At 45.4% G+C, this 25,735-nt stretch overlaps 1 protein-coding gene across 4 annotated transcripts in view; it reads right to left on the bottom strand.

The window, feature by feature from the left end:
- pns (DENN domain containing pinstripe) overlaps positions 1-25,735 on the bottom strand; it is a 56,708-nt gene that overhangs the window by 17,662 nt on the left and 13,311 nt on the right. Inside the window, exons 8-20 of one of the 4 annotated variants that reach the window (XM_089561017.1) lie at positions 25,488-25,699; positions 23,437-23,603; positions 21,589-21,821; positions 20,078-20,263; positions 19,095-19,185; positions 18,579-18,738; positions 15,299-15,389; positions 14,426-14,470; positions 10,421-10,549; positions 9,554-9,706; positions 8,121-8,217; positions 6,836-6,871; positions 1,985-2,117 (exon numbers count right to left, since the gene is read on the bottom strand). In XM_089561017.1, the coding sequence (XP_089417143.1) occupies positions 1,985-2,117; positions 6,836-6,871; positions 8,121-8,217; positions 9,554-9,706; positions 10,421-10,549; positions 14,426-14,470; positions 15,299-15,389; positions 18,579-18,738; positions 19,095-19,185; positions 20,078-20,263; positions 21,589-21,821; positions 23,437-23,603; positions 25,488-25,699 (1,733 nt within the window). Of the gene's footprint in view, positions 1-1,984; positions 2,118-5,620; positions 5,726-6,835; positions 6,872-8,120; positions 8,218-9,553; positions 9,707-10,420; positions 10,550-14,425; positions 14,471-15,298; positions 15,390-18,578; positions 18,739-19,094; positions 19,186-20,077; positions 20,264-21,588; positions 21,822-23,436; positions 23,604-25,487; positions 25,700-25,735 lie in introns of all 4 variants that reach the window. The other 3 variants (XM_089561015.1, XM_089561018.1, XM_089561016.1) reach the window with 3 other exon arrangements.

Below are 25,735 nucleotides of genomic sequence, written 5' to 3'. Positions count from 1 at the left end.
CCATGTTGGAGGATAGCCGCCGCATTCACAGCACACACCGGTGCACGCTCGTCGCGCGCGCTCGAGTTTCACCGTCCTCAATATGCCCACATACTGTTCAGTGTATTGCTGTACGGGTCACAAAGACGTCCAGGGAAAAAAGCGCTTGATTTGAGCGCATTTCTATTTTTGGACTGCGATCCCCGACATCCGCAGCACAAATGTTGCAGAACCGTCGCTACATGTCGAGGCATCGCGCAAGGCATTTCGTTATCTCCATGCAGCTAATGAAATAAGAAATTGTAGGCACGAAGAAAATATCACACAAAAGCTGTTTTTCTTCTGCGATTTCCCGTGAAGTGCTGCGATTATCGGCCTCGCGAGAGTAGTGGTACGGGTCGCGCTTTGTGTGAATCGTCGCTCCTAGCGTTATCCGCCGCAGCGATTACATGCGTTAGTTTTAGTGCGAATATTTGTTTCGACGGAAGCACTAGCAAGGATTCACTTCACTTATCATGCAGCACACCACTCTGAGGCTCTTCGCAAGGCTGCTCACCACTGGTACGAACTGGCCGCTCGCCGCACGAAGCAACTTTAAGCACTAGGGCAAACAAACAAATGCTGCATGAAGTTTTCAAGGAAAATGAAAGGCGTTGCATGTTGAGAGGCCACTTTTTTCGACACTACCAACATGAGCTTGAGGTTCACTATCGTTTGCTATCGGCGCCGACGCAACACACAGAAAACGCTACCACAACAACAGCAATTCAAGCGGCACGCCCATTCGCAAAAAGTATCGAATCAAATAAAAACGGACTCAAACTAGACCGAAATGCGCACATTTTTAGCCGTAAATGAAAACTGTAATTGCCTCGTACATTTCTTGGTCTTCGGCATCGGCAGACTGACGTAGGACTCCGTGAAAAACGTTCGGAAAGTGTTTTGAGCGCGTAAGTGTTTGCGAAGTCACTTGGAAACTTGGGAAGCAGAGACAGGTCGACTGACCATTCAGTCATGTTTACAGGCTCAAGTGAAAGGAACTAGGGCTTTCGAGCCAGCACAGCCGTAAGGAAGCTATCGCAGGGCGGGTCTAAATCCAGAGAGCAGAGGCGAAACGAGCTTCAGTCATCCTCCAACATGGCCGCTTTCCACTGGTTCTGCTTTTCTCCGATAGATGGCAGCAATTTTGCATAAGGTCTATATCCACTTAGCCACTCTCCCACTGGACCCGAGCAAATGTACCGTAAAAACCCGCGCATAATACGAGTGGTTTCATTATTGCGGCGTGGGTACGGCTTGGCTTTGCTATTGGCGTGCGGCTATGGCTTGGCTCTGTTACCCTCGACAAACGATGTCATGATGTCGTTTCTTTGTTGTTGATCCGCTGGGTGTGCCGGAGGTTGTCCATCCGCCCATGCTTGTGCTGGATGCGTTTCGTTGCCATTTGGCCAAGTCGGTAAGAGGCTGCTACGCGACTGTGGCACTGAACTCGTTGTGATTCCGGGTGGGATGACGTCACAGCTACAGCCCCTTGATGACTGTGCAAACAAACCCTTCAAGGACGCAGTCAAGCGGGGTTACGTAGAGTGGATATGCTCAGGTGAGGCTGCAGTGATGCCAACTGGGCGGCTGAAGCGGGCTTTGCCAGCCACACTGCGCAAATGGATCGTGGATGCGTGGGCGGCCATCCCAGAAGATTTTGTGCGTCGTTCTTTTAAGAAGTGCGGCATCTCGAACGCCCTCATAGGCACAGAAGATGAGTGCATTTGGGATGATTTGTCGCACAAAGAAATGTCCTAAGAAAGCGCTACTGAAGAAGAAAGTGATTGAAGTGGAGTGTGGGATGCGATTTGAATAAATGTCTTCTCTGAGTATTATACGCGGGTAAAACTTTTTTTTTCCATTTCACGTCTCTAAAACTTTACCTCGCATTATATTCGAGTTCGTATTATAAGCGAGTTTTTATGGTAACTGACAAAGCAACGGAAGTGATGGCCCCACTCACTTGACGTCCAGCAAGAGGGAGACAGGAAGCGGCTTGAGGCCGGGCAGGTCCGGGGTCCTGACCCGACGGCTCCGCTCCTTGGCTTCCCTGCCCCGCGACGCCGGCATCTCGTCTGGCACCAGGTTCGACAGGTCTGCATCCGTCCGCACACGCACGACACGAGACACAGAGCACGTCAGCCAACATGCTATGACAAGAGAGCTGCCGTACAAGACTACGGTGCAAAAGAAGACACACCGACAGGGCAGTCAGATCTACAAAAGCCAAAACAATGAGAAAGCTAACACAACAAGCAGAACTCCGTTTGAAGTGAATTAGTTTTGAAGAAAATAGAACTGTGTTCATCAAATAAGCCAGTTTGACTGAGTCATGTGCATCATGGCTGCCCACCTTCATTCAAACTGAGGAATTCCCCAAAGTTTTGACACGCGATGCCTTAAGCTCCAGAAGATGCCACACTGCTTATAGAGCTTTTCTTTGTTAATACATGAAGCATCCTATTGTTGTTGTTAGCACAGCGCCCAAACTTTATGACAACTGAGTGGCACATATCACGATAGTTTAGAAGAACTTCTATTTGGGCTAGATGGTTCATATGTCGTTCTTCAGCTGTGTGTGTGCTTTTTCGGCGCTACTGTTTTCCTTCTCGGGTACATATCAGGATGCTCCAGCAGATCTCGCAGTGTGTTTGAGCCACCTATGAGCTACAGAATGCCACACATATATTCTGTACACCAGAGGCTCAGAAGTACTAGATAGTGAGGTGCTTGTGTTCTCCACACACAAATGCACGTTAAGACTGCAGTGAGTCTCAGGGTAAGCAAAATCCTGACCCTTACCAATTGTGGTTTGCCTGCCAATACCCACACAGAAGCCTCGCACTCAAAGCCACATGCTATGTCTATGCTTAAGCACCAGTACAGCCAACTACTGTACAAGTTTGGAGGCAGCCTTGCAGCATGCACTCTTTGTGAAAACTTGTAAATTATGTGTACTGAAGTAATAAACATACTTATGCTTGCACACAGCTGACATTATTCGTAACCCCAGGAGGCTACAGACCTCCATTTTTATTATCCACTTCGAACTTGAAGCCTAAGACAAAGCTAGGAACTTCAGAACGAGCACATACCAACAAGGTCCCATTTTTGACATTTTCGGCACATGAACCTATGAAGCACATGAAGCTATGAAAACATGTTTACTCACTCCGTGACCTATATGTGCTCATACGCTACACATGACTGCTTTAACAAAAAATCAAAATCCAGAACCAAAGGTCATTTTTACACTCTCTCCACAAAGACAGGGGTACAGAAAGCATGGTGGTAAGACTGCGCTGGATAACGCAGTAGCTATGGCTGGATGAAAGCAGCTAGAAATGAATTCATTGCAAGCCCCCCAGGTTCGCGTTCACATGCTGCAAACATAAACAAAAGCTGCTGCAGCTACCGAGTGGAAAAATGAAACACACTTGGCCCACACAGGCTGCCCCGTGGCTGCTTGAAACTGCACACTGTTGGCTCTAGTATAAAGTACAGCTAGCTGGAATCCCTTACATCAACAGCTCACATGTAGACCCTCCAGCAACTCTTCTAATGGCATAACCAATTACTAGGTTCGCACCATGCTGATGACAAGAGTATGATGATGACGTTGATGACATCCAACGTTCTGATGGCACCCCACCAATTTAGGACGGCTTGTGCCAAGCTGAGAGGCCAATTTGAATGTCTTTCTTTTGTTAAACTGTACTCTCTTCACGGCATCATAAGTAGGATAAACTAAAAACTCAATGACAAGGTCAGGTGATGAGGAGGTGGTCTAATGCAGGGGTTTTCAATTTTATCCTCGGGAAACTGCAACAGCTCTCTAAAGGTGCTGTGGCTTCCATCTGTTCTTGCCTCACAGGGAATGCAGAAAGAGCAGGCAGATGTTTCGCCCCTCAAAAAACGACTGAATTCAATTAACAATGACTGGCAGTGTTGTGGTAGAGTTTACTATGAGGAATTACAGTGCTCGGTTAGTCCCAAAATAAAGTAGGCAATGGAAAGATGGCACCCAAGGAATTTGTGGATTTAGGTGCTCAGGGAAACCGAAAGACTTCCCAGGGAACCCAGAGGTTATCAAGAATTCAGTTAAAGAACTCTTGGCCTAAAGAAGCAGGCCTGCAAGACCCTTTTGAGGTTCCCAAAGATATTCCACGCTTTTCTGGCTTTTTTGGCTGAAAGACAGAACCTAGTGGAGCCGCCTACAATCGTTCAAGTAAAGTATGCAAATTAAACCATGCCTACTGCAGAAAATGTATACAATGAAAGCAATTGTACAGAATTCTAGAGTCACAGATACAGCAGCTGAACATAGGCATGAAAAACTCCAAATGTTGGGATGGAATATTCTGTGGTTAGTTCCTGCAAGCATTTCCCCCCCAAACTGCTGTTTTTTATCTTCTCTTTATCTATGAAGGAGGCTGCATTCAGGCCGACCTCTTGGCATGTAAATGGGGTTCTTAGCTGTCTCAACTGAACAATGAGGCTGATGACGATACAGCTAAGTCTAAGGTTCTGATACAGTGATGGAAGCTGATAAGCTCACATAAAGATGAGACAAGGGGGCAAATAAAGTGAAAACGAAAAGTGACAGACAACATCACCATCAGAACACACTTCACCTGCATGCAACAACGCACCCACACACATACCACAAATGTCAAAAATGTAAAAAAGGAAAGAAAGGGGGCATGGTGGAAGCCAATAGTGGGGAAGAATGCCATGGATGAATAAATCGACGCTCCTAGGTTGAGACAAAATGAAATCAAGCCCAGTGGACAAAAATTTTAACAACCGAACCTGACTTTGTCACGACAACGACACTATTTCTGTTTGAAAGAGCACTGCTCTGATGTTTTCACCAACACCTCAAGTAGTTTGTGCTAGAAAGCCGATGTGCTTGGTGGGATGGAGACGGCTGCATTTAACTATTACTAATTAATGTAGGGATAGTGAAATAAAGCTATATGTCACTACCACGTGTCGCCAACTTCCCCAACATCCACACTTTTACAGCCATGAAGACTCATTATTCACATCACCTTAGCTTACCACAGTAATGCTTACGACTACATTACAACGAAGATAACTGCTTCTATGCCAATGAAGGCGTGCTCAGTAAGACGATCAACAAATCTACATTTACAACTAAATATGGGCTAGTCACATCACAGGTTCATAAATTCTTCAATGCTACAGGATCACTGAAAAGTCATGGCAGTCCAAGGTTTCACATACAAATACAATCAATGCTCCAGCTCAGACCTCCCCATGACAAATGTCTCAGCCGTGATTCTCAAGTGCATGATCACACATGCTCTTGGAAAAACAAAAGAAAAAAGCTCCCTACCCGTGTTGCATGCACGAAAAGCAAGCTCACATAATCAAAACCCAGCTGGCCAATCTGGACTACACAGTTCACTTGATCTCAAATGAGTCAGTGTAGAACTGCGTGTGTGAGCGTTCGTGTGAATGAGACCAGGTTAAGGCGGAAGGCAGGACGCACACAAGTGAGGCAGGGTGGGGGGGGGCGGTTGAGGGGAGGATGGGAAAGGGAAGCAACAGCTGCTGCCGGCGACCCACTTACCCAGGTTGGTCAGGTGCTTGGCAACTGCACTTATGGCACCTGACTTAAGGGAGAGAATAATTTCGGGGAAACCAAAACTCTTGGGCCCCTGGGCACGCACCGGCACTACGTGGACGGAGGAGAGAGGGGGAAAACAAAACAAAAACAAAAAGCGGGTGCACCTTCCTTCACCGCCAAAAAAGCAGCCACCAGCAGCAAACATCACACACACACCAAGCATCGCAAAATAGAAAAAAAAGAAGATAGGGAGAAAAAAGAAAGAACGGCATAAAGCACAAAAGGAAGAAAACGGCAGTCCATCAACTTCAGAGTAAACCGATGAATTTGGCTCGATAACTCTATCACGCTTTATGAGAACAAAAAGAAAAACGAAAGCAGAAACTACACAACTTAAATCAACTCCGTAACTATGCTCAGTTTGTATGAGCATAACCTAAACAACTCCTTTCTGACGGTGCAACAGCATAGCATCAATAGCATAGCAAACCAATAGCATAGCAACAATTCTTGGAACAATTTTAACGCCGAAGATTTCCCTGGCATATTCACTTCGTAAAGCGCATTTTTCAAACCGCTAGGTGACAATATGTTTCCCAGACAATGAAACACTGAAGCTAAATGAAACAAACAAGAACTTGACAAACACTACACTAACTCAGCCACAACAAGCATGCACACAAAAGAAATCACATGAAGGTACCCAAGTCGTGCATTTGCCTCATTAGCAAAACAATGAAAGGAACTCCCTTCTGAAGAGAGTTTACTGAACACCCTTCCATAGAACTCCCTTCCGAAGGGAGTTTACTGAACACCCTTCTTTAGTGGAACTCCTTTCTGAAGCGAGTTTACGGAATACCCTTCAGTAGAACTTCCTTCTGAAGGGAGTTTACGGAATACCCTTCCGTAGAAGTAGAGCTCCCTTCTGAAGAGAGTTTACGGAACACCCTTCCATAAAACTCCCTTCTGAATGGAGTTTACTGAACACCCTTCTGAAGAGAGTTTATGGAACACCCTTCCACAGAACTCCCTTCTGAAGGGAGTTTTCTGAACACTCTTCAGTGTTCCCTGAACTTCTACACCTGGGAATCGTAGACTACCCCGCAGGGTGCCAGTGGACGTGCAGTTTCAAGCAGCCAGTGAGGGCTCAACCCAGCCTGGAAGGCCAATCGCGCGCAGACATACAATGTGCAGTTAGGAGAAAAAAGCGGGACATACAGTCAATCCTTCTCCTCAAGACGCACCAAGCGAGAGCTGCGCAGAAGGATGGCAAGAAAAAAAATGCAGAGAGCAGAGGGTTAGTAACAGACACACGGAGGAGGGCAAAGCTCTTTTCAAGCCTGGCACAGGCCTTCCAAGTGCTTTTATGCCATGCAAGGCAGCAACGTAATTCCAAAGAGAGTGGCAAGCTTTGGAGCTGGCTCAATCACCCTGGCTGTCAGATTTCGTTACAGCTGTTACGACTGCAGGTTTTCACCATCATCACAAACGCGCTTTATAATGGAGCCATCGTCCTATCAATGCACGTGTGACTGTCTCATCACGATGCACAAAACTGACCACGGGTCAACAAACATTCAAGCACCTACCTCACTGATCACTCTTACTGCCAGAGTTATCCAGCAGACTAACCCACTGAAATGCAACTCCTTTCCCTTCCACACTCTGTTACTGTTCTCTGCGATCACTGCCAATTATTCAATTTCAGAACAAACTGCCTAAATTACTCGACATAGTTGCATTCAAACCCCCAGTAACCAACCCCTGCTATGCCTCTAAAAGAAGACAGGGCAGTAATTTTGTAAATAAATAAATAAATAAAATCACGAATTTTTTTTTTTGCGGTAGAAACAGGCAGCAGCCTGCATTTCAGAAATGTATACAAATCTAGAACTAAAGTGCACAGCACACATTTCCTTTTTCTTTGCTAGAGAATAACCTGCATGTTGTAGTCATATACACAGCAACAAAAAAAAAAAAAAACTCAATGGTTACATAAATTGATGAGCTTTCGTGCCTCCGTACCGTCCTGATTGCTGTGACCAACGAAGGCGTACAAAGGCTACCAATTTCGGCCAAGATTTGCTGTAGAGCACACTGTTACCATGCACATAACGACGATTAGTCATCATGCAAAACAAAGCTGGTTAGCATAAGACAACTGCCAACAATTAGTGGAGTAAACAAACAAAACCAGCCATGTTTTTTTTAAAAACTGGCCAAGTCCAGAGGTTGTTAGGCACTGTCATGCATTTCTGTTAGCTGTTCGTTATGAAGTGCAAAAACTGTGACCGTACAGCCAATGCAGTTACTGCTGTAACCGGGCTGTGATTAATGAGGTAATAGTTAGCAGGGAAGGCAGGAAAAACTACTCAAGGCAGAGCCTAGGGCAAGCTCCAAAAATCGATTAGGGTTCAGCATTTGAGCTTGATGAATCATGAATGCGTAACTGGAGGTATGACTGCACAAACCGCCAAGATAGCAGTTGCGGGAAAAAACTCACCTGGAGTCAAAAAGTTTCGGTCAATCGGTTTGCCGCTAGATCGACATTCTTCAACTTCCAGATAGTTGAGCAGGTGGGACCACAGCGCCGACTTTCCCTGCGTAAGTTGGAGATCCCGTGAGCAGCTGGTCCATTCATTAGGAACTTCATTCTCATAAAGGAAAGCCTCACGAGATACAGCATCCACAAAAGAAGGTGTCATGTTCTGAAGTTGATTTTAACACGTTCACTGCATTGTGGGTCACCAGTGGGTCACATCCCATATCCAAGCTCTATGGCCACAAATATGAGTCACGCGATGAAATTGTGGGACAGCTCAGATTTTACACAGAGTCCACGAAAAGCATATACGCTCAGTTGCTACTGCCGCCTGCTGGCAGCTTAAAGAAACTGGCTTTGTCGGTTGTTTACTGCTGGGTATTGCCGCCCCCAAAAGCCATGCTTTCGCACAATATTTCGTGCTTAGCAATGCTAAACTGGCAGCAATTTTTACAGCGTTAACTCTGCTGGTGGCGTTTCGAGCCTCCAAGTTATGCTGATTCCATGGATAGAACCTAAGATGGCGGGCTCCATAGCAATGACATTGTACTCCTGTGGTTGCCACGGTAACCAAGGTGGTCACATAACGGAATAAAATAATAACAGGCGGCCGCATGATGCCAGAGCACCACAACTCGAAACTAAACTATGTCGATCCAGAGTATATATCCCTGTTTAGCAGACAGCTAAGTCAGGCCACTTAGTCCCGACATTCGTGTAAAATTTGTGGGCCAACCGTTTGCCGCAGAATGTTTCAGATGGTGTCATACGATTCAGCATTTCATGCAGCAGGGATTCAAACCGGTGACCTGTATACCTCCAATTCCAGCTCTTTACGAATCTTCATATGAACATTGTGGCTCAACTGTTTTGATTGGTTTGGTTTGGTTTATTAGGGTTGAACGTCCCAAAGCGCCTCAGGCTATGAGGGATGCCATAGTGAAGGGCTCTGAAAATTTTGACCACATGGGGTTCTTAAACGTGCACTGACATCGCACAGTACACGGGCCTCTAGAACTTCGCCTCCATCGAAATTTGGCTGCTGTGACCGGGATCGAACCCGCATCCTTCGGGTCAGCAGCCGACCGCCGTAACCACTGAGCCACCGGGGCAGGTCGACTGTTTTGACTCCGAGTGTTTGGGGTGGTGGCATAGGATTTCACTTTTCCTACAGCATAAACTTACTAGTAGTTAATTTAAGAGTCTAGCTCACGGCTGGGATTCGAAGCGGCGACCTATGTTAGATGTGTTAATGCATGATATTCGATCACTGCCTCAGCGTCGGTTCATTCAGAAAGTGCATTCATTACACGAGTAAAAATAGGACACCTCGCAAAACGCTTGGCTGCCCACAGTTGGTCCGAGCGGTCGCCAAAGTTGGGAGAGCTGCCCACCTGCTTGGCCTGCAGTCCGTGCGACCAGATGCGCTCGAGGAGGTCGCAGAACGATGCTAGCAGGGTGTTCTCTTCCAAGCCCGTGATGCTGGCTTCCGCATGGCCCAGCTCGACAGCCTCCACACCCATCTTTTCCACCAGCATGCGCTTGGTCTGCGAATGGCGGCACAAGACGAGCGCAAGTGAGCCAGGGAGAAAACAGCTGTGGTGATGAACGGTCACGGTCGCGGAGTACTTTCACATCTTGTCGCGGAGTACCCTTCCGCTGGACAACCACTCGTGCAAAGGAATTCAAGATCCAGCCACACCATACAATCAGTGAGTGAAAATCAAATCGTACAAGCCTCCATTCCTAGACATTTCTTCCCTGCTCGGAACAAAGAAGCAATGATGATAGTTATGTTGCATGTAGTGTAGCAGTGCGGACAACTGGTAAAATGAAACACTGCTGCCCTGGTGCAGCAATGGTGCAGCCCTGGTGGTGACCTGGTGCAGTGCACAGATGCACGCTGGTGCACCAGTGCACAGCAGCAGCTGGGGTAATACCGAGCGCACTCTGGAGCTTTAACTATTCCCACTTGCCACACAAAGGACGCATAAAAGTGAGCGCACTAATGACATTCGTTGGCAAATGCATTGTGTACCTAGACTTTGTCAAGGTATGACGACATGAAAATAGCTGGACTGTCAAACGTACAACAAGGTGAAAAGAACTGGACTCTCAAAGTGTGCTGCACATTATCACGGCAGTGACTGTGACCATGACTGACCCCGTGACACCACGCACCACACTAAACTGCACGCACCATGACAGACCACGTAACACACTCGAAATCGGAAAAAACTGTCTCCCCGTGTGGCACTCACCCTGGTTTTGCATTCCATGAGCAGTGCCTCCACGAACTTCCAGTTGGTCTGAGCGATGACCGCAGCCGACGCAGTGTCGCTGAATTTCGGCTGCTTCATGTGCTTGGCCCGGGCTTCGTTCATGTACTTCTGCAGGCGGCACACCACGACCATGACAACAGAGAGGCACTGTTAGCACTGCTGTCAGCACAGCATGGCACGCAAAGCGGTCTCAATAACAACTGAGAAGCTAAAATAAATACGCGTTTCGGCAAATACGCAAAAGCTTATGCCTCAACTGATGAATTTCTGTCGAACACGTTCATGCTGTAAGAAGGTACTCAAGATGTGCTGCCACTAGCTTAATGTAAGCGGCCGGGTACAGCTGTTAACGTGTTGAAATTTCAAAAGCATGAAGCTGCTATATTCAGTTAGCAGCTAGATCACTGCAACTCGACTGACCAGCATTGAACGCTCTATGCGTAGTAATTAATGAAATGCATGTTAAAGTTTAATGCCGCTGTTAAAACGAAAAACACTTTCAACCTCACCCTATTAAACCCAGGCGGTAGTAATTTTTAAATGCATAACAGTGAATGGTGCGGATCTGGTAGATAGCAGTCAATGTTTCTTTCAACTTTGAAGCTCCACGTTAGACATGAGAATGTAAGATGGCACCAATAGACATGAGAATGTAAGATGGCACCAAGAGCAAAAATGTTCAATGAGTAGTTGAATAAAGAAGACCTATCATCATATTTTTTAAAACTACTCTCATTATTTATGCTTGAAATGTAACTAAATTTAACTTTTTATGCTGATTTCAGAACTGCATTTTATTTTAAGCTAGCTGGTATAGTTGTTGAGTAGTTACAATACATACCCTCATCAAGTCATCCTAAAACATTTAAGTATTTAAAAAGAAAGTGCACAAGTTTTTTTTTTTAATGTCAGTACGGTCACAAAGCTATGGCAGAAAAGGTTGTTTCTTTAATAAATGGCCTTTTAGGCAATTTCAATATCAGAATGTAACTGGATCTTGTTTTAAAGAAAAATTTGCTACTTGTAAACATTTCACAGTGAAATGCAAAGCTAACACACTTTTTTTCTGTTATAAGTGAGCAGAGTAGCACTACGCCAACACCACCTATAGCCTGCCACAGCTATGGCAAAAGCCTTCAAGGCTGGAGCTTGAATCCTTCACAAGGTAACAAGATCTTAAACTTTGGACCATTGCTGAGAGTCCCTAAGCTATTCTACACTTTCAAACCTGACACTTAAGACTGTTAGATGTTAGTAAAAGCACAAACAAAGAATAAAACATGCCAGAAACGCGTTGTAGTCAGTGCTATGCAAGTGTTAATGATTAGTACGATTAAACAGAAAATTCCTGGCTATGCCACAACAATGAACATGCCACCAAACGACAAACATGCAAACAACATGCGAAGCACACATGCGCACACAATCACCCACTGAAACACAGTCTTCAGTGTTATCTTAACTGGCCACAAAGCATAACGATGTTTATTTCTATCACATATGTGATGAATTAAACGTTTTTCTGAAAAGGAATTTTGGCAATAAAAAGACAACAAGACGAAAAAAAAAAGCTGAACAGGATATCAGTTCCTTTTACCTCCACAACCAAACCACCACCACCACTGCACATTGCTTTATCTCATCTGCATCATTAGGGTGCAGAGATGTCTGATAAGATAAGAACCCACAGAGGGCATCATGCACACAAAATGAAGTGCACGCATGGCAAGTGGTGCGACTCACTTGGTACTTTTGTTTGGTGCGAAGTGGGGGAGAGGAAAAACAGAAAACCAGGGAGACCGAACAGAAAAACAAAAACAGTGTGTTAAAGCCACACCCAAACAAAAAAAAGAAAAAAAAGGAAAAGTGATAAACCAGTTCAGAATGCTCCCATCCAAGTGACAAGAAAAACAACAACAACAATGACCACCGTGCCCAAAACCAGTGCTTCAATCCGACGAAAACAAAACCCAAATTAATTTTTTTTAAAACGAACAATGAACTAAGGTGTGAAATGACTTGCTGAAGTGCGGTTACTCTGACACTGTTTTATTTTGCCGACAAAGTGCTGAGGGTGAAAAAATTTGATTCCCTAAATGAACTTCTTTTTCCCTAAAAATGGTCTTCATGAAGGATGAGCTTCCCTAAATGACTATCTTTACAGCACAGCTAATCAAATATTTACAACTGCTCATCTACAAAACGTGTCAACTGCCTTTCGGCAGCATTGTAATGAACTAATGCAATATTAACACCGCTTACCGTATTTACCTAACTGTAATCTGCGTGCTTTTTCACGAAAGTCAAGCCTTGTAATGGCATGTACCATACAACTGTATACAAAACTGAAGCCATGAAACAAACAGCCCCAGTGCTACTGCGATCACAAGATGTCTTTTTGCACTACCATGGTAGGTACCATGGAGAAGTTAGGCTCAACTATTTCACTCTGCTATTTGCTGCTATTTATAGCTAATGCATTAGAATCGGGTAATTACAGTTACAACTTTCTTTGGGACAAGAAACATTCTAAAGAGCACTGTGAAAACTGCCGCACGTTAGACACTCAGTAAAGGACTTTCATTCTTTACTCTAAAATGCTTACCATCAAGAACATGACGACGACGACCTGGCGGAGATTAGAGAGGCAGTGAAGAAAACGAAACTATCACTCTTTTGCAGGTACGGAGTGGACTTGAACTCGTTATTCTGTTAACTAGTATAAGCTCCTGCCATTCTGCACCACTTAAGAAAGTGGCTTTCAAGTTTCTGGCTCATCTAAACTAACTGACATGAGTATGCATTCGGAGCTACACTGACAGATTAAAAAAACTGGAGATCACTGTGGCGACCCGCATTGGAGAATGCGGAAGCAATGACGCCTCCCCGGCACTGTCGCCTCTCTTTTTTATTTTCTTTTTGTTTAATTAATTTAACTACTGAATTAGCATAATTATCTCAAGCTTTAATTAAACATCAATTTATTTAATCTGATTACACCTTCTTTTATCTCAATCGACCATTTTGGTTTTTCAAATTTGGCACCGTGGTTGCTTTCCTGTTCAGTTACTATAGCCCCGTCAAGCCTATTCAACTGCCAAATGGTTTTTGCTGATAATTAATTAACTAATTCTATGTTAATTAATGTTAATTCTATGTTAATCTATATTCTATGTTAATATTAATCTATGTCAATGAAACTTTTTTGTTGATTAATTATCACCCAACAAATACATTTCAATTCAGTTCAAACTTTATTTTCACTCCCTTGCCTATTTTTGCACTATTCTGCCATCCGTGGGCTGTTTTCCCGTCAACTCACTATACTGACATTCGCATTATTTCGACCTTTGTTTTCGACATTTTTGTCTCTAACTAATCATGCTATCGACATAATTTTTTTTTTTGCCCAGCACTCTCATACCGTCCTCTATCGATCACAACCACTCGTTTGATGCTACCTCTTCTGAGAACGTCACAACTGATGCGAACAGATTTTGTGGAAACGTTTTGTGGACGTTTTGTAGACTTCTTGTGGATATGTTTTGCGGACACGTTTTGCGGACATGTTTTGGTGACACGACCTTGCCGACATAGCATTTAATGCTATTCGCATTAAAAAAAGAACATGTCAAACATAACAAAACCTCCTGACATTACAAAACCCATTGCAGGGGAATGTGCTCAGCACAACACGGCTTACGTAAACAATGCTATAAAATGGAGTTTTTGAGACAAACTTCAAAGACCACTAACTACAGTACAGCTGTCATGTGCAAACACGGTGGTGACTGATGATTTACACTGAACACCTTCCAGTACAAACACCCTGGACAACACAGCCTGTCAAGTGCTAATCCCACAACACACACACTGCACATCCACTTGAAGCTGACACGAGAATGCACAGCACTGCACAACGACTCATTCAACAACACGAGGATGCAAAGCACAAAACAAAAACTGCATCAATACTATACTCACTTGCCACAACTCAGCATGCTTCGATTTCGAGCCGACACAGGCAGACTAAAGAAAAACAAAAAACAAAATGGCAGAATGCAAAACGGAAGAAGAAAGGGCTAAAAAGCAATGCATCGTCATGCGAGCAGCAAGAAAAAAAGAGAAAGGGGATCACCAAACTTCTATACAAGCAAAATTCCACAATGCAACAACAGTAAGTTAGAAACTAATCATAGTAAAAATAGTAATTAATAGTAACATCACAATAATGACAGGGTTTGCAAACGAGGCAACAGAAGTAACATAACTTACTTTCAAAATAACCTGAAACAGCAATACCATTAGAAACTTACAAAAGTTCTGTGCTTTTTCTATTTTGGGACAAGTGCTCCTTATTAAGACCATTCGGGCCTGCTTTAGTTCAACACTATGCTCACACACATACCAGTATCTGAGGCATACAACCACATATACTGTAGTTTTGGTTCTTTTAGCATTGAGCATTCAAAAGCTAGTAACGAGAGTTCTTCAAACTTGAAGAAAAAAAAAATGGGGGTTACACACAACTTTAATTTCCCTGTTTTAATCCACGAGGAAGGCAAGGCAGATAAACTCTCCCCATAACAAAAAAAAAAACACACAAAAAAAAAACACTGATAAATCTAGGGACTGTTAACGCTTCTGTATACCAGCAACCACTCAGATGGCCATGAAGTAAGACCAGATTACCGATCATATATAAAAAGTGAAGCTGTGAAATACGGTAGCACTAACACCTGCACTAACAGAACAAAAACAACTGCTGAATGTAAACATGAGACAAATGTCAATGCGTATGGCTGAAAGAGCTTTGAGGTCGCCCCCTCCATTTAGGAATGCCCCGCACCCACTGACCTCACGCTGCTCGGCGGTGAGCTTCAAGTGCTCCGCCTGCTGTATGGAGCGGTCTTTCCTTCGGAACTGGGCGTGAGGGCGTTTCTTCACCCTGCAAAGGTCACAGGCGAGGTCAAAGGTCACACCGAGCGAGAACAAAAACAATGGCGAGTGCGCACCTAAATAATGTGGTGGGCGCTCTCACGCCTTCAGAAGCGTTCTAGGAGACCTTTTCACTGTCTCCTCACCACAAAAAAAGAAAAAAAGTCTAAACCTATATATGCTCAATGCAACCTATAAGTGGACACTTCAGACAGTTGAGAAAACTGTCCACACTACCTAAAAGTGTCTATGCCCTGTGGTTATCTCAGTCTAAACCACTGGTACTATCACAAGAAGTCGGTGAAAACAACTGCAGAGCTTGGTGACTGGTCTGACTGCACACCATTGAGTCCTACAAAACGTTTGAAAAGTACTGTATGAAAATATGTGGTTCCTGTGATTAACAGACAAGGCAAGTGCAGTAATGCCACAGTACAGCAAAAACTCAATAATTCCAACGTCATGGGGACGTCAATGCAGATTGAATTAACCGAAGTTCGAACTGACGAAAGTGAAGAGAAAATGCAGTACATTTGGGAAACAGCTGGGAGGAGAGATTGCCCTATATATTACTGTTCTAAAAAATTCTGTAATCACCTTCCACCTTTGTTCCTGGAAGGAAATGGCCAGCACTGGCTCTAAAGCCCATACATTGAGGAAGGGAAGGCCTTCTCTTTGTTTCTCAAACTGGTGTTCTGCAACTCCCAACTTGTGCACCAGAGTTGCGAAGGGCATGGAACCGCCTGTGAGCATGGTCGTAAGGCTGGAAAATCAAGCAGTGCGCGACCATCCCACAAGTGCCGCTTTTCGACCAAAACAGTCACGCAGCTTCTGTGACTAGCACACTTGCTAGCAGTGGAGTTTAACTGATCGTTCATGCTGCAAAGAGAAAATCGCTAGGAGAGCCACATGTTGCCCGATTTTCCAGCTTTCCTACCCCAAGTCGCAAACCGCTAACCCAATATTTTGGCGATACCCTGTTTCAATAATGGACCGGCGTCGACTTCAAGCATGGTTTTGGTCTTCTCTTGAAGCACTTTTTGGCAGAGTAATTACTGCTAAAGGCCCATCCACATGACGGATGGAATTGCGGATTTCTGGACATGGACAGAGCGCCACGTGACCCGATGTCACTGGCTACGTCTCAACTGCAGACGGTGCAAGCAGCAGTACACATGCACATGACGGAGTGGATAGAATGGAGAATTCTCGAAACCACTGTCCTCCTTGCTCTCCTCGTACTGTCCTCCCAGGAGTTAGACAACTACCGCACCCGACAAACACATTAGCACAGAGGAAATGGGCAGGCAACGGCATCACGGCAACCCCTTGATTTCTTCAAACGAAAGTGCCCCCAACCTGGTTAAAAAGAAAAAAAAAAACACCAATAATCAGGATTAATAGTAAGAGGGAACATGCTCGCAGATGGGGGCACACAATAGAATGCGGTGTACTGCTGCCAGAAACTGAGAGGGAAAAGACATGTGCTTGTTTCTTGCTTGCGAAGCCTGTGCAATCTGTGGACGAGGCAGAGACAGTGACATCGAGTCACACGTTGCTCCGTCCCCTCCTGGAATCCATGATTCTGTCCGTCGCGTGAATGGGCCTTAAAGGACGGCATTTCTAAGTTGCTTCACCATGCCAAACCATGCAGGCTTAACTTGGGGTGACCAATGCAACCAATCAAACGGAACGCAAGCTCCACTGTTTGTTTTGTGCAGGACCGTGGTTTGGGACTCCAACACCCCTGATTTGCTGTATCTCAGCACTAGTCATACACCTCCAATTGACCAGCAACAAAAGCTAACACAGAAAGCTAGTGAAGCGTTCCGAGATCTGCAACTGCAAGCAACTGTTGGGTAAGAGTCTTCCCTTCCAAAGAGACAGTTCAACCTTGTGTGAGGAGGTTGCTGGGTTGGCCATGTGCTCAAGCTGCCCAGGTGCGGTGCTCTGTGGCTCAAATTATCGGTGGTGAAAAAGATTCACATTTGAATTAACAGGCTATGTTTTGCATAGACTACAATGGAGCATGGACAGACCAAGTCGCACGGTTAAAATCATTCGAAAATTCGAATTAATGAAGTTCAAATTGACCAGTTTTCACTGTACCGAGTATGGCGCCATATACCGTATTTACTCGCATAATAGGCGCACTTTTTTTCCAGAAAATCCGGCTCAAAGTTCGGGGTGCGCCTATTACGCGGGGTAAAATTTCCGGAAATTTTTCGACTCGCAAAATTGAACACACCGCGTAAACGCACTCGTGTACGGGTTGCTCCCCGTTTTCGCGAAGAAAATGTTAAAAAAAAAAAGGTCCGTGTATCGGCCGCACCGAAACTTTCGGAATGCACGCGCCGAGGCCTCTGCGATCGGCTCCAGCTGCGCGCAACGGGCGCTTGATCGCGGAGGCCACACACGCGCACAGGAGCTTCCAGACGCCGCCCACGGAGGGCGCCCAAGGCCAAGCTCATCATCATCATCATCGTTCATCTCCAGCTCGTTTTTTTTGTTGTTGTTGTTGCTGTCAAGTGCCGGGATTTGCGGTAGCGCGATAGTTATCGTGGTTTATGGCTTTGCCGCGGAGCTTTGATGTTTTAGCTCGACGGGCAAGCACCTTAACAGCTACACGGCTGGGAGTTTGCTCTCGAACACGGCAAGTGTGCGGCAGGTCGGAAAATACGACGTGGCCGAGAAGTGCGGCAGTTGCGACTGCGGCGTCCCTAAATTTTCGTACACGACTCCAAGCGCCGAGGTTTTCGCGGGCCTAAGTCGGGAATGTTTCCGGCTGGAGATGAAGCTTTCCAAACAGACGTTTAAAGTGAGCATCCCTGAAAACTGTGTGCGGCTGTTCTACGCGATGTCGTTGTACGTGCTGTGGGTCCGCAGCAGCAGCTGCTAAATAAAGATTGGGAAGCGGGGGGTGGTGAGGCGTCGGCTTGCAATCGTGTAAATAAAGTATTGATCACAGTGCCAAGTTCGGGGTGCGCCTATTATGTGCGGAAATAAAAAAATCTGATTTTTCGCGCCATAACTAGGGGTGCGCCTATTACGCGAGTGCGCCTATTACGCGAGTAAATACGGTAAGTGTCAGGAGATGGCTTGAGGAGAAAACAGAGTTGCCTTTTCTCCGAATGTTTTGACTTGCCCAGTGTCTCATAGACGAAATGACCGTCATGAATGCAGTACGAAGCCAGCTTACTTAGACTGCACAGGTTCCCGGTTCAGCACGGCTGACTCCAGTGTCGGGAAGACACCCGGCCGGTGATTCCGGCGCCCCGGCAGGTCCACCGTGGGGTCAATTATCTTCGGAACCGGCGCCACCAGGTCTGGCGCTGACAACCGGCTCTCGATGGACAACTCTGTATGCATTTAGTGAGAACCAAGTGTCAAGTGGCTTAGCAGTGAAACCTTACACCTTCGGGTTTGTTCCCATGACACATCTCTTTAACCTTCGAGAATATTTTTTCCAGAGAAGAGAGAGAGAAAAAAACGCAACCTTAACCCTGAATTTGGTATGGACAGCTTAAACTGTTTGCCCACCAACAGACCAACACAGGCTATAAAGATTATCATGTAAGAAAACACTCTGAGGCTCTGCATTTGTTTTTGAAGTACAGCTGCATTGCACTTCACTGTGCACAATTATAAAGGAAAAAAAAATGATAACGCTGTCATTAAACTGTTTACGTTGTCCGACCAGCATGGGATGGCTCACCTGTTTCTTTGTACATTGTGCAACGCTCGTAGCGGTTGATGATGGGCTCACTGGAGTTGTTCCGAAGGAGCTTTATCCGGTTGTCAAAGATCTGAAAAATAAACAAACAAAACAGAGAACAAATGCTTTTAGCAGGGGGCACTGCAGTCACAAATGGGGCTCAACTAGGGCAGAAATCGTTTACGCTCGTTAATTATTTGCTGCTCCTGTCTTCTGAATCCAATTTCTAGCTTCCAATTGCTGCCAAAGTGCTTCTCAGTATTCTATAACTAAGTCAAATGCAGTTTGTGCAGGAGTTCTACTGCTAAACCCTTTATGTTACCACTGCCACATATTACTGCGTGTAAGTTGAAAAACAAAACTTTCTTTAGAAAAACGGCCATATGAGGTTACAGGGTGGTCTATACGCGGTGTGGAATCTGAAGGGCAGTTCTGGACGTGTAGGAAATAGTATGCACCCACTGCCAATGTCTGCCCTTGGAATTTACATGCTAGCATTGGCATGGGTAATAACCAATTAGCAGAGATGAAGCTTCCTTGTGATGCGCAGTATAGTTCATGGATGCTCTTGCTTATGGCAAGGTACGCACTAACCGAGATGTTCATGTAAGCCACTAAGCTGTGAGTGGGCTCCAAATACACAACGTTTAATAAAAGCAGAGTCGGGGACTTCAGACTGCATCTTAAGAAGTACTACCACTTAAGTAAGTACGCGCTAACGAGGTTTTACTGTACATGAAAAACTAACAAAAGGAGGATGAGCGTCAACTGATGCTCTTTATCAGTGTTCCTTTATGCATTCAAGCTGTTATTTCTTTTTAAAAGACAGCGTTTTGTTCCCTCTATTTCTTAAGCACTTTCTTCGTACACTTTATCCTTGGAATATGAAGCAATGCCAACCCACCAAATAACGTAACATACCGTGGCATGCTGGAAACAACATCCAACCAACATACGACCACCAATCCCATCATGTTACCAACCTTGAGGCATGGGTCAGGCTCTTCCCAGAGGGACAGAATCTTGCTGTCAATGAAGCTGGCAAACATCTGTGTCTCGATGAAGCGTGACAGGAAGGGCAGGTGTGGCTCCGGCTGGTCCGACAGGAATGTCGTCTTGTCAAAGTTGTGCACCGTGTCACGCGATGCCAGCCACTGCTCCATGTCCTTCTGCAATGACAATGAAGTCAACTGGAAGATTAGTATACCGTGAAAGCTCGTTAATTTGACATTCAGCAATTCAAATTTCCGTACAATTTGAACTGTGCCACTTAGTCCGCTGCCCATGTTCCACTGCAGTCCGTGCAACACACAGCCTGTAATTCTGAATGTCAACTGGTTACGTCACCCATGCTCCATTGGCATCTGTGTAACACATAGTCCGTAATTTCGATCATAAGTCGGTTCCGCCGCCCACGCTCCATTGGAGTCTGAGTAACACATAGCCTGTAATTCTGAATGTTAACTGGTTACATCACCCATGCTCCATTAGAGTCTGTGTAACACATAGACCGTAACTGCGAGTGTGAATCGGTTCCGCCACCCATGATTATTATTATTATTATTATTATTATTATTATTATTATTATTATTATTATTCAGGATACCCTCAAGGGCCCTCAGTTAGAGGGTATTACATGAGCAGTAAAACACAAATACATAATACGTTCGCGGGGTTTAACGTCCTAAAGCTACTCAGGCTATGAGGGATGCAAAAATTCATAATAAGTGATGTAATAAATACATAATAGGCGAAATAAGTTGAACATTGCGCCTGGAAACTTCGCGTCCACGCCGCCTCTATGTAAGAAAGGTAGAGGTAGACCAGACAACCAAAAATGAAACGAGTGCGAATCTGAGCGCCTGCAGTGACACCACATGCATCAAAAGCGCCGTTGAACAATGTAAATGTTTCTCCATTCATTAGCCGCTACAGTCTGCCTTTATTTGCAAAAGAATTTAAGCAGCAAGGAGTACTTAAGAGACAACTGTCTCTCAATATGGCTGAAAGCAGCAGCATATCATGTTGTCTGCTCCCTGTCGGACTGAAAATGTAGGGGTAGCCGAGGAGAGTCCTCGGACTCACCTGGAACTATTCGTTGCTCAAAAAGAATACGTTTCGGAACAGCCCGACTGGTGGCGGAGCTATCCTGGCCAACTGACTAGCAGAAACAAGTTCAAGGCGGTTCCGAGCAGTCCGGAAAGGCAAATCGAAGATGCCTCAAATTCCTCATGCAACGAAATCAACGTTTTTCAGTTATATTTTTGTTCAAGCGATAAAGTCGTGTTGACTGAGTACACTGTGTTATGGCTTCTTTCAGTCTCTCGACAACTTGACAATAATTTTATTTCGACATTATCTCCAGCCCCATGAAATCCAAGTTACCGACATTTTACCGTAATAAACCTGACTGCCTGATAAACTGGTCGTTTGACTGATCAATTGAAAGCACAGTTTCCTTGAGTTTCGAAACTGAAGGCCGTGCGACTCCCACCTGGTTGGGCTGGATGACAAAGTGGTCGTACGAGCGGAACATGTGCAGGAAGCGGTTGAAGAAGATTTCGCGCACGGCGTTGTTCAGCCGCAGCTCTTCCAGCTGTGGGTGGCGGTCTGCCGCGGAGCTGGGGGTGTGCTGCGGATGCTGCTGTTGCCGAAGCAGGCTGAGCTTGCCCTCACTGTTGTCCTGGCAACGCGGCCTTCGCAGGTCCTCCAAGGAGTTCATCACACCTGTGGAGGAAGTCAAAAAAAAAGAAAAAGTTAAAGCGTTTCTGCAACCTTGGACACTCACAAAAGGTTTCAGCAAACCGTATGCCACTTACGATCACCATCAGCCAGTAGTGGATATATGCACTGGCGGCTGGTGGTTACAATAAGTGGTAGCTCTAAACAGTATTATACGCCACATCAGACCTTTCCAATGACAGGCAGAAAATGGAATTCCAGAAGCGTCCTCCCAGCAGATGCTAAATGCAGTCAGAGAGTTCCTACTGTCTCGCAATGAAGCCTGGTTAACTAATGGATACACAGTTTAATCTCGGCAATCTGATCTTGAAAGGAAACCCACTTGAATTATGTGGAGTTCAAATTAAAGAGAGGCTGGTTTTGGTTTCATGTGGTTTAATAAAATGTAGTTGCAACTGTCACACAATGAAGCCAGGTTAACTAATGGATACACAGTTTAATCTCGGCAATTTGAACTTGAAAGGAAACCAGTTAGAATTATGTGGAGTTCAAATTGAAGAGAGACTGGTTTTGGTTTCATGTGGTTTGATGACCCAAAGTGACTCATGTAATGAGGGACGTGGTAGTGGAGGTCTCTGTGGGTGATTTCGACCACCTGGAGTTCTCTAACGTGCACTGACGTTGCAAAATACACGGTCTTCTAGCATTCCGTCTCCATCAAAATTTGACCACCGTGGCTGGGGTTGAGCCCATGTTTTTCAGGTCAGCAGCCGAGCGCTGTAACCACTGAGCCACAATGGCAGCTCTAAAGAGAGACCGATCGGGCTAGTCTTAACACCTTAACACAAGTGATGCTGACAGAATCAAACTGCCAGAACAAATAAACCGGAAGTTTGTTTTAAGCCAGTTTGAATTGATGAGGTAGGAATCACAGTCTCAAACACGAAGTGAGAAAACCTGCCTGGTGCCTCACTGCATCAACAGGCCTTTCCCCAAGGCCACTGTGCTTGTGAAGGTGCATTCCACCAAGCCCAACATGCTTGGTGAAATTGGTTCTACAGATCCTGGCTTCAGCATCGAGAGCAATGACAGAACAACTCCTTAGGTACACCAAATGAACTACACCAGCAATAAGACTGTCATTCTCATTGCCATTGTCAATAAGCAATCGCAGTTCATACAGCAGTGGTTTAATTACTTAAAAAAACTCACAGGACACAAGTCTGGTTCTACAGATCCCCGTCGATGATCTCAGAAGCCACCAACCGATGGTGCATGTCTAAAACAAACTAACTAGTCCCAAAATGCAATTCCATGTAAGCAACAACTAGCTAGCTAATCGGCTGAAGTGTTTCAAATTTTCAATGCCCTTTTTTTTGCAGGTTAATAAGTTTTTGTATTCCTCCATGGTACTCTCAAAGTCATGAGGGTTTGTGTTTACAGGATGGTGAATTTTGCAAACACAACCCCCCCCCCTCAAAGTTACAAGATTGCTGCCTGCCACTTTTTCACCCTGAGAATTGCTTGTAAGTCTTTCCTTACTTCTTCTTTTGCAATTCTATTTACACAGGGGAAGGAGGGGGGGAGGACACAAGAACGCTGGGGGGTGAACCTATGCAACAAGGCCACCAGCAGCTGTGGAAGGAGAGGCCCCACCCACCAGCTCTCTTGGCGACCGCAGTGATGCGCTGGAAAGCCTCACTGTGCTGCAAGAGGGGCGACGGGTTGCCCAGGCTGGTGTAGGAACTCCGCGCACTGCTGTCCGTGCTGCTCACTCCGGAGTCGCCGCTCTCCAGGCTCCAGGAGAGCTTCCGACGGGGGAACGGCCTGCGTGCCAGTGACACCCGCCCAGTTTGTATGGGACGCAGATCCCAGAATCCAAACTCGAGACCATGTGTACAGCCTCTGTCAAAAGTACAGAGCCCAAATTGGGGTTTGCTTCAAGGTCATGCTGTCATGTGGCTGTTTATGCAATGGTTTATGGGGTTTAACGTCCCAAAGCGACTGAGGCTATGAGGGACGCCGTAGTGGAGGGCTCCGGAAATTTCGACCACCTGGGGTTCTTTTAACCTGCACTGACACCGCACAGCACACGGGCCTCTAGAATTTCGCCTTCATCGAAATTCAACCGCCATGGCCGGGATCGAACCCGCACCTGTCGGGTCAGCAGCCGAGTACCATAACCACTGAGCCACCGCGGCGGCAACAAATAGCAAAAAGAAAAAAGCCCGTGACGAGCACCCAGTTTTGGTACTCTGAAACAGCAACTGAGATGTAATTGAGAATGCACATTGGCATTGGAAATGCGAGACTGCTCCTAAAAAGGAAAAGAAAGAACCAGTGAAGTGCCAGTGTCAGTGCTTGAAAGCAGCACACAGCTGAATTCGTACGACTGGCGAATGAGTGGGTGATAACTGCCGTTGCTGTGGGTTAGTGGCAGAGGCTACAAACTGAAATTACACAGAAAATCTCTCAGCAATTCTTCTTGTATTCAATTCTCTAATCTTTTCGCCCGTTAATTTTTCTATTTCATTTTTTAAATTTTTTGAAATTTATAATTCCATCTTTAATTCCTCTGAATTTATACTCAAAGTTAAATCATTCACTTGGCAATCAAAGTTAAACAATTAGCTTGGTCCCAGTTTACCTTCTTTTGGCTCTCCTCACTGAATCCTGGCCTATCTCCCGTCATGGGTATGTGCCATGCCACCAAGGCAACAACAACAACTATGTAGCCCGGATATTTTTTGGCTTAGTGATAGGGACCCTCCTATCGTTGTCACACCTGCTGTTATATGCACGTCAGAGATGTGTGCGTTACAATGAACTATGCAATAGGCGGAAATTTTACTGGATATCTTGCCTTGCTGGTGACACCTCGAATTGTCCCCCTTCGGAAGCAAGATTCTAAATTACGAAAGTGGGCTTTCTCGCACGTCACACTTCACTGAAACGAGTTGGCGGAGCTTTTTGCTAGAAGAGTTGTGCAGGCAACAGGACGAGTGCCATGGGTGTGGGCGCTACACACGTTGCTATCTTTTCTCACAGCTGGAGGAGTGACTACACAACTGCAAAAATTTTTGCCTCCCTTTTATATCAAGTTCGTGCTCATAACATGTCATTCGGCTTGTTCTCTCTATAAACGGAACTCCTGATAAACGGAACATATTCTCCTGGTCCCTTGAGGTTCCGTTTAAAGAGAGTACACTTATTTTGGATGATATGAATATTTTTTATGACCCCGTGAGATTCATATGATTTAGATCCTACTGTACTGCAAAATTCTCTAATATTAATTTCTTGAACTGAATTTCAACTGAATAACAATCATATTCAGTTTGTATCCAACAAGTCGAATACTCCCGCTCCCCTAGTAATTACTCTTTCAAAACAAACGATTGGTTTATTGGTTTATGGGGGTTTAACGTACCAAATCGACTCAGGCTATGAGGGACGCCGTAGTGAAGGGCTCCAGAAATTTCGACCACCTGGGGTTCTTCTCTAACGTTCACTGACATAACGCAGTACACGGGCCTCTAGAATTTCGCCTCCATCGAAATTCAGCTGCCCCGGCCGGGATCTAACTCGCGTCTTTCGGGCCAGCAGCCGAGTGCCATAACCACTGAGCCACCGCGATGGGGTCTTTCAAAACAGAAGAATTAATAAGAAATAAGACAGAAGGAAGGTGAAAAATTACACTTTCTCACTTACCTATCATTGAGGTTGCGGCCCAGGGTGGCCGATGTCACCACGTTTTGTGTCGACGCCGTCAAGAGGGAAGGAGCGCCCCCTGGTGTTCGGACGCCAAACTGCACCAGCAGGTCCTGCAGCTCGGCAAGGAGCTCCTGCTTGTTGGGGAAACTCGGCAGGTCTTCAGGCACCTGTACGCTGCAGCCATCTATGTCCACCAGGCACAGATTCGCCTGCGAAAAAAAAGATTATAAAGCGCTGCGTCGCAG

This window comes from Amblyomma mixtum, chromosome 9 (assembly GCF_055824585.1).
Source record: "Amblyomma mixtum isolate Tamu chromosome 9, ASM5582458v1, whole genome shotgun sequence".
NCBI classification, from domain to species: Eukaryota; Metazoa; Arthropoda; class Arachnida; order Ixodida; family Ixodidae; genus Amblyomma; species Amblyomma mixtum.
This window is presented reverse-complemented; position numbering and strand designations above follow the sequence as displayed.